The sequence below is a fragment of the Crassostrea angulata genome, chromosome 7, assembly GCF_025612915.1.
Source record: "Crassostrea angulata isolate pt1a10 chromosome 7, ASM2561291v2, whole genome shotgun sequence".
In the NCBI taxonomy this organism is placed as follows: domain Eukaryota; kingdom Metazoa; phylum Mollusca; class Bivalvia; order Ostreida; family Ostreidae; genus Magallana; species Magallana angulata.
This window is the reverse complement of record NC_069117.1, coordinates 56,549,433-56,558,377: the sequence shown is the minus strand read 5'-3', so window position 1 is coordinate 56,558,377 and position 8,945 is coordinate 56,549,433. Positions and strand designations below refer to the sequence as shown.

At 32.8% G+C, this 8,945-nt stretch overlaps 1 protein-coding gene across 2 annotated transcripts; it reads left to right on the top strand.

Moving 5' to 3' along the window:
- The first annotated feature begins 39 nt into the window (after positions 1-39).
- LOC128156290 (coiled-coil domain-containing protein 105-like) lies at positions 40-8,864 on the top strand. Of its 2 annotated transcripts, none has more exons than XM_052818362.1 (7): positions 40-566; positions 5,471-5,575; positions 5,954-6,131; positions 6,954-7,153; positions 7,427-7,522; positions 7,672-7,785; positions 8,184-8,864. In XM_052818362.1, the coding sequence occupies exons 1-7, from the start codon at positions 192-194 to the stop codon at positions 8,367-8,369; spliced, it is 1,254 nt and encodes a 417-aa protein (XP_052674322.1). In that variant the 5' UTR covers positions 40-191; the 3' UTR covers positions 8,370-8,864. The 2 variants fall into 2 exon arrangements, with proteins under 2 accessions (XP_052674322.1, XP_052674321.1); XM_052818361.1 differs by having other exon boundaries at positions 5,954-6,155.
- Positions 8,865-8,945: the final 81 nt, after the last annotated feature.

The window sequence follows — 8,945 nt, the reverse complement described above, 5'->3', positions numbered from 1 at the left end:
TCCAGTCTAGTCTTCAGCGGAAGTGATTCTTTGGGCGGAAGTTAATAGCGTTTCCAAGAGCAACGTCAAGGGGAAGAAGACGCCAAATGTGTATTACCAAGGCCTGCATTAATTAAACTAGTAGTGAATACACAATTACGCCGAACGGAAGGCGGCTTATATAGCAAGTTTGAACATTGAACATCTTTAACATGTTGGGAAATAAGGCTGCCACCACGATTGGACCCGAATCATGGAGAAATTCAACACTCAAAGGAATTAAACTATCACAAACAATAGTTCAGAAGAGTGATAAAAGTTGTGATGTTGGAAGATCACTGGATCCCCTTCCTCACCTAAGAGACACAGTTGCACAGCTAAGTAATGACGAGATTCACAGATACACAAGAGAAGTCAGGGTTATTGTAGCTAAACTTCGTGAAAGTTTACTAGACACAAACGAAGAAATAAAAGCTCTCACCAGAGGAAAGGAGGCTTTGGAGAAGGCTCTGGAACACACAAGAAAAGATATTGCTCTGAATAAAGACAGCCAAGAAATAAGAGTCTCCAGACCGTCCAGAGAAAGGGTAAGGTTGCACAGAGTGTGTTATATATAGCTAGGATGCTGTTTTGTCACAAGGTGTGAATATCTGGAGATTTCTTTACTTGGTAATAAGAATAAATTGTAATACCTCTATAAACTCTGTTAAGAAGTAATTTGGGTCCACAGTAGTTTGTTTTTAAATAGGAGAGAAAGATCCACCTTTCTTCTATTATAAACTGTGTCAGTCTTTTATTCCCTACCTAGGTAGTTAACAGTGGGTCATCACGACACAATTATTTAAAAGTTTATAATTCAATTTGAAGTAAACTACTAAAATCTATCAGCTATTATGGCGACCCAAAGCATTTCGATCATGCATAGAATTTTTGATAATAGTGTGCTGGCATTTTGAACACCAAACCTCTTCCAAAACCCCCTTTTCTTACTAATTTTGATACATCATTCATTACATCATGTTTTAAAATCTTAATTTTTGTTGTACCTTTCTGCATTGCAATGACTCTTGTTAAGTCAATATATCTCCAGTTTTGTCATTATGACAACATAAATAAATAGGTAAATGACTTAACAATGTTGTTCCTTATCCACAGTCAATAACATACCATAAAATTTACAACAAGATGTTTGCACAAAACTTCAAAGAAACAACATGTTCTAGACTTTATCACACTATAAACTGTATGCCTGAAAGTATTTGCATAAGGCAAATTTTTGCAATTTTGCAATAATTAAAGTTTTAAAATATTTATGACCCCTTAAAACAGTTTTGAAAAGAAGTACATGTACCATTATGACAATATCAATGTCAGAATTATACTGTCTAGTACAAAAATTGTTTCCATTCAACTCTTATACAGAAATTACAAAAAGCTAATTTTTCAATAGATCATGCATCAGTCTTAATTAAGTACTTTCCATAACCCATTTTTAATTGTACGCAAATGTCTCATAAATAAAAAAAATTTATCTTAATTCTAATTAATCTGACATAACGATTTATGAAAATTATGAATTGCAAATAAATACATGCAACTAAATTTACATCGAAATACATGTATTCATGTTAAAGCTTAAATCTCTCAAGGTCTAAGGATAAAATTTAACATATCATAAAATATGTGTGATACTGCCACAGACTCCAGAAATCTATGTTTAAAAATGATTCATTTATTGATTAATTTTTATATCCTTTCCAAATCAAATCCTCCTCCTTCCCTAGCAATGCTACCTGTCAGAGTTTAAGTCTTCAGTCCACTCTTGACTCTTCATATAAACAGTACATGTAATTCATATTGTTATTACTGAACCAAGTACTATAATGTATCTACCTGCATGCATGTTGCCAAATCACAATCTGGTTTGAAATTAGGACAGAAGGTATTTTTAGTATTGGACAAAAGAGAGAGGGAATAGGGGAGGGGGTTGATGGTTTGATGGATCCATATAAACTATTAATCCATTATTTTTCAGCTGTTTCCTCATTGATTTAAAATGTTCCTTATATATCCTTTTCAAAAGTCATCTATTATCCATATTTTTAGAAATTAATATTGGACAAACAACTTTATTGATTAAACATTTCAACAAAGTAGCATTATTCAAAATAAAACAGAAATGTTCTATTGATTTTTTTTAGCAATGTCAAGATAAAAGTTCATTGTTGTTGTTTAAAGCAATATGAGCTGTACTTTTTAGAATTTTATTTTGCTATAAAAACCTGCTAGTATGCTAAGTCTGCATGTACATGTAACTTAAACTTCTATGATAAATAAGGTTGGAAAAAATCATTTAATTGAGGAAAAATATCTCTTCTAAGGAACATATAGCATATCAATTTTTGTACAGGGCGACAATAATTCAATTTTGCTCCAATTAAGGCTCTTAAAAATAACGGCCCTTTTCTCAAAAATTTGGCGAAAAACATTTTTAAAACCATAATATTTTTGTAGAAAATAACATTTTCGTGAAAAAAATTTCATCATGAAAATTGCAGCTCATATTGCTTTAAAATCCTAGTCAGAAATCAATTATTATATTAGAATTTACTCTAGCTAACATTTTAGCAGAAGTTAAGGCTAGGTACACATATAAATAGTAAGGGCCTAATACCTATACTCATGAACACCTTCAAAATTTATTTAAAAGTTCACTAGACTATTTTTTATTTCTTTTCTTTATTTAATTTTTTGTTTAAATTTTTTTTATGTATCCCGATAAAGATCTGAGCATCTGACAGTGGTACAGCTTCAAATTTCAATGGACTATATTGAGTTTTGATCGATCAACTTTGAATAAAAATCAATCTAGTCCAGGGAAATATATGTACATTTGTGTTTGTGTAAATATCAGAAATCTTCAAACAGATTAGATTCCTTTTGTTGTGGCTATTAACACTGTTCAACAGCAAAATCTGTTGTCAAACACTCCAGACAACACGATCCTGAGAATTTAAATCTTTGTGTTTGTTAAAAGAACATCTAGATCAAGCCTCCTAGTAACTAATTAAAACTCTTAACAAGATAAACGTGTGTTTTTATGGAGATTATTGATATAGATAATTTAATGCTTAAATTAAATGAATCTTATTTATCTTTAATTAAAAATACTATCATAGAAACTCACAAATTAAAAAGAAGTACTCTAAAATTTCAACAAATGTTGCAGATATTTATGTGGGGATTTTTAAAAGTAAAAACTGATCTACGGTAGATACCATACAATGAAAATACATTTATTCACATAAGCAATTAAAATATCACATTATGATTTGACATAAGCCTTTCCGGAGGTCAGAAACGGGTCAGAAAGAAGGTATTCATTTCTTCAAAAACTCAACAGTTACTGTTTCCATGTGTGAAATTGATATGGACGTATGCCAAGAACCTCTGAAACAAAGTTCATTCAAAAAATTTTTAAACGAGCTACAATGGGGGTAAAAAGGTTTGAAGTATAAATAAATATACAGGTTTTATTTATTCAAGAAGTGCAGTAAATTTAGAAGGAAAGTCGAAACCACCATAATCAGCTTTCATAATGTAAATATTTGTACAAAAGAAATGTTCAAAAAATGAATTGTTGGAGTGAGGGAATGAGCCAATATATGCTCTTGCTCTTATTATAATGATATCATTTTATAATAAAACATAATATTTACTGAATATTGAAAAATATAACTACCTGACACCTTTTGGTTAAATGTAGACTAATCAAAGACTTTGGCATCTTAAATATTAAAAATAAGAGTTAAAAAAAACTTATTATTATTTTAATGTACTCAACCTTTATTTTTAATGCAGATTATTTCAGATAAAAAAAAATTCTGTTCATTTCAGTTATAGAAACAATAATATTAACAGTGGTTGGTTGATGTATGCCTTTGTAAAAAAAGGACTTTTTCTATTGAGAAATACCAGTAAATGAAATATATGTAGAACTCCAGAGTGCTGTGGGACTCTAAAGTCTGATTGTCACGCCAAAGTCCGATGGTCTGCGACAAACTACGATGGTTGGAACCTACTGCATTTGACATGCCTAAGGCAAAGGTTGTCTGCTGCAAAGACCTTCCCAAACTGTCACTGTTAAATTTTACCACTCATCTTTATCTCAATTATCCATGTTTGGTTGTTGATTTTGAAGATGGCAATGATTTTAGCAATGACGTCACAATGATGTGATGTAACATACATATTCAGACAGCATCATGCAGACTTTGGTGTGGCTGGCAATCAGACTTTAGCGCAGACCATCACACTTTAGAGTCTTACATTTATAATAGGCTGGAATATCATGTTTAAAATATCTCTCTGGCCTTACGATGCATGTAAATCTATAGAGAATTTAGATGATTAAGATGCAATCACCTAGCTTGATGTTCAAATTTGTCAAATTAATGCTATATACATGTTCTAGGATGGTCAGTGCTATGAAAATAATTTCTATCACAGCCTTCATAAAAGTTTGTTCATGCATATATTGTGATATAAATATATATGGAAGTCTTAACACACAACAAGTAAAAAGTACAGTGTATATTTGCAAATTCTTTGGTAATTGCATCTATAGAGAATTTACTCTTTACCTTTGAAGCAGTGTATTGATTTAGCTATAAAGGGGTAGAGACAAAACTCTGTGTTTGCTTTTACTATTGATCCAGGGTAATGTGGCATTAAACATTTATTTAGCTTATATGGTAGAAGGTCGTGACTCAATTATTCACGACATTTCAGTATATGTTTTCGTGTGTTTATAGCTTTACATACTGGTTGCCCGTGCCTGGTTAATCAATAGCCAAGTTCATAAAAACAGTTGTAAACCAAGAGTATATAAGTAACCATAATATGCTCAACAATTCTAGAAGCTTGCATTTTGCTGCCAAGTCTTCATAAATTGTGTGTTGTATACAATGTTTTAAAAACAGAGCCATGCCTCAGTAATCACACAAACAATTGATAAGCTCCAACGAATGAGGCCTGAGTGACATCCAACAAACAGTAATTGTATATAGGTTTATTCAATTTACTTATTGGTAATAAATACTCTACAATTTTTACATTAAAGTTTTTAAGAAACTGGTAAATAAATAATCAAGCATGTAGGCTTGGCTTTTCAAGTTGGGATACTGACACAATTGTTCAGATAAGCTCCATTGAACCAAAGAGAGATAAGAAATTCAAATAATTGAACACTGGAAGTATTTCATCATCACACTCTCCTTTGAAAGATACTCTAATGATAGTCTTCATCAAATCATACATAGGTTTTATCTTTATCTTATATATCTGAATAATGACTAAACAATTTTCAGCTTTTGTAGATTTCAAAGTGAAATTTGCTAGAATGATTCAGTTACACTAACATAGCTTTGTTTCCTTCCATTGAGGTGTGTCATTATATTATCTCTGACAAGGTGAATCTCTTGTTTTACAGGAGCATGATGGTGCTGACGACTTGCTGAACGCTGAGCGGGCCCATCTGTTGAACTGTAAGAAAGCCCTGGAAGCCCAGCTGCGCTCCGTCCAACAACAGCTGCAGGTCAGTCCTCGCCAGTCCTCATAGTACTGCATCCCCAAACAACAAAATCAGAGGAAAAAAAACATTCAGCATTCTTTAATTTGTTTATCAACATTTTATTTAACAAGAGATATTAATAAGAGACAAATTTTAAGGCAAAGTCTCCATAAGGAAAGAAAGATAATTTATAGATATAAGCATTATTTAAATAATTTGACTATATATAATTAAAAAAATGGGTAGTGGTTTTTTTCACACATATGCATGTATCCTTCAAAAATTTTGAAACAAAAGACAAAGTTAAACAAAAATGTATTTAATATAAAAAGCAATTCGAGTACCAATTTACATCCAATCAACATTTGATTTTAAATGCAAAGAATGATGTTTTTGTTATAGGTCCTAGATGCAGCCAGACGTCGGCTCTTTAACGTTCTGAATGAGCGATCCCGAGTGATGGACCTCTTGAACCACGCCCTCTCAGCTGCTAACGCCGGCAGTCAGAGCGCCCCCATTGGGGTGGGGCGAAGCCGTACCTCAATGGATGGTCGGCTGTCTAGGTTACAAGACATGTCAGGTAAACTAGGATTCATGTCCCTAGGTAAATAAAATCTTTGATAAAGTCGTTAGATGTTGGATGATGTGAATCTGTGTACACTGGCATTTCTTCGATGTATTGAAGGAAAATTATCGTAAAACAAATTTGGGGTACAAAAAGTCCTATTAGTACATAAATTGTTTGTTTTTTAATTGGGTTATATGATTTTTATCCCAATATTTTATATTTTTTGGGGTGGGGGTGTCTAAGAATTGCCTTTTCTCTCAGTGGGCAGTTGATCTGCCTTGGCTTTGTCTGGAATTCTTCCTTCACATCAGTTCATTAGATCAAATATAAAATGTTCCATCCACATGATTGTAACCATTCTCTAACATTGTATACACTCTAATCTATTTTGATATTAACCACTAACCTTGACAGAATTTTCTGCAGTCTTTATTGCTGTACACTAATTTCTTGATTGTCGTGATGCACAATCAACTAACTGTTAATGCCTGGTTCACCTACAGCGTACTCTAACCAATGTTTCTTCAGTCATATGCATGTTTTCAACTGAAATATAAAATACTTTTGATAATTAATGATGTATTTAAAATAACTTTTAAAAAACCCTTATATATAAACCCTCTATAGATTTAACAATAAGAACTTCTCTCTTCAGTAATTCTATTCTAATAATGAAATTAATATTTAACTTATAGACATATGTTATATTCACCTTTTTGGACTCTTCTTACTTAATATAAAAAGAAACCTTTTAACCTTAACATTTTTTAATCTAAAAACTTGCTATCTCCTTAGGAGAACAAGTCATACATTGTTGACCTTGCATTGATACAGGTCAGCCCGACCCCCTGGGTCCATACACCCCTGAAGCTGACCAAGCTTTGGTGGACGCTGAGGAGGCAAGAGCCAGATCTGCATACCTGAGGCGAGAGTTGAAGGATGCCATAGATAGAACGGAGAAACTCCAGAAAGCCGCTCACAAATCTGTCAATGACGGAATCACACAGAAAGTGGCCGAAACCATCACCCTCAAGGTCAGAGATGGATATTTAAAAAAATAAACATATACATACCTTAGACCATCACTGAACTGAATCAGTAAAACTCATAGATGTAGAATAGTCATTCAAAATTATGATGGCAAATGGCAATAATGTGTTGATAGTGAACTATCTCCAATAAAGCTTCATAAAGAAAGAAATCTTGTATAAAAAAAGAAAGTAAATTATCTGCATATCCATAATCTGTAATATTGTAAATATTTTCTGTGTATATCAGATTTATCATGACATTATTTCGTATTCTAGCAACACCTTGGGGTTGGCTTGGGAGAGAATCGTCATGGTATCCACCGTGCACAGAGATGGTACGATGCCACCGACAAAGCTAGAGGATACACAATGGTAAATACTGGTAGTTTCATTCAAACTAATATTTTAAAGCAGTCAACATTATAAATTCTTCTTTAATATAGAGGGAGAAAAATACCCATATGGATTTCTTTTAAATGCAAAAATTAGCATATTTTTTACACTTTTTTTATCTGATATAGGGTCCAGTTGCTTATTCTGATATTGCAACACGTGAGCGTTTGGATCGTCCAATGGTCAAAGTGTTCCAGAGACACCCAGGAACTCAGCTGCCAGAGGCCCAGGAAATTATCAGGGTAGGGGTTGTAAAATTTTGAGAGAAAAAATTATTCAAAGATGATGTCCCTTAGAGAATGATTTAAACTGAACAGATTCTGATAAGGTATACAATCTATGAGAATTCCATACCATATGCATCATCAACACAAATACCTATGGTAAATACTGTGGAATCATTAAAATTTGCGATGGCTCAATTTTTGTGGATTTCATGGGCATCCTTGGACAGAAATTTCATTAACAAATTATGAAACATTGAAGTAAATCTACGAAATAACATGCTTATGCACAAAACAGCCAATGAAAAAAAAAATGGACCTCACAAATTTAAATGGTTTGCATTAGTTTAAAAGTTAATGAACAATTTTTGCAAACCAATGAAATCTTTTGACCTTTTCTAACCTCGTTTTGACAGAGTGGAGATGGTCTGCTTCAGTCACTGTCTGCTACCAGCCGTAACATCGGGCTCCTCAAGTTGTCTCAGCTCCGCCTCAGGAATGACATCAAAGGAAAAGGCCTCGCCTCTTCTGTCGACAGCAGTATTATTCGGCTCCGTCGTAGAAAGTCTGACCACAGATGGACTCTGGGAGAAGCATTCTAACAATTGGACTTTGTGTGATCATGAATCTTTTGAAGAACTTTGGCATCTTAATGTTTTTTCAGCAATCTTCATGCAAATTACTTTTTATTTCAGTATTTACACTGAAATTGATTTTGATCATGTGCACCTTTGACTTTAAAAAAAATTATTGATATTGTCTGCCTAGCTTATGTGATCTGAAAAAGCAAGCACAAGTTGTGAAAATGCCAGTGCTTTTGTTGTTTTAAACATGTTTGTTAATGTTAATTTAAGTAAATTTGTATTTATACATAGTGATCATGTTTGCTTGTAGCAAAAAGCCAATTAGAAATCAGTATTATATGTAACACTTGTGAAGCTGCTTTATTTTGGCATGTGTATCCCAGGTAGATTTTCATAGAATATATCTGCCGTAGATCTTCTCATGTTTTGAGACTTTGTTGAGAAGAAACAACAGCATCCTCAATTGTTCAATGCTGAGCATTTAGTGGGTTCTCTCCCTCTCTACTTTTTTTTTAATAAATGTTTTTCTTTTACCTTGGTGATAAATTTTTAATTATAATTTAGGATATGTCTTTTAACGAAGTATTTTGATAC

Coding starts and splice junctions, on each gene's coding strand:
- LOC128156290 (XM_052818361.1), top strand. CDS start 192: ATGTTGGGAAATAAGGCTGCCACCACGATTGGACCCGAATCATGGAGA. Junction 5,576..5,953: donor CCGTCCAACAACAGCTGCAG/GTCAGTCCTCGC, acceptor TTTTTGTTATAG/GTCCTAGATGCAGCCAGACG. Junction 7,786..8,183: donor AGGCCCAGGAAATTATCAGG/GTAGGGGTTGTA, acceptor TCGTTTTGACAG/AGTGGAGATGGTCTGCTTCA.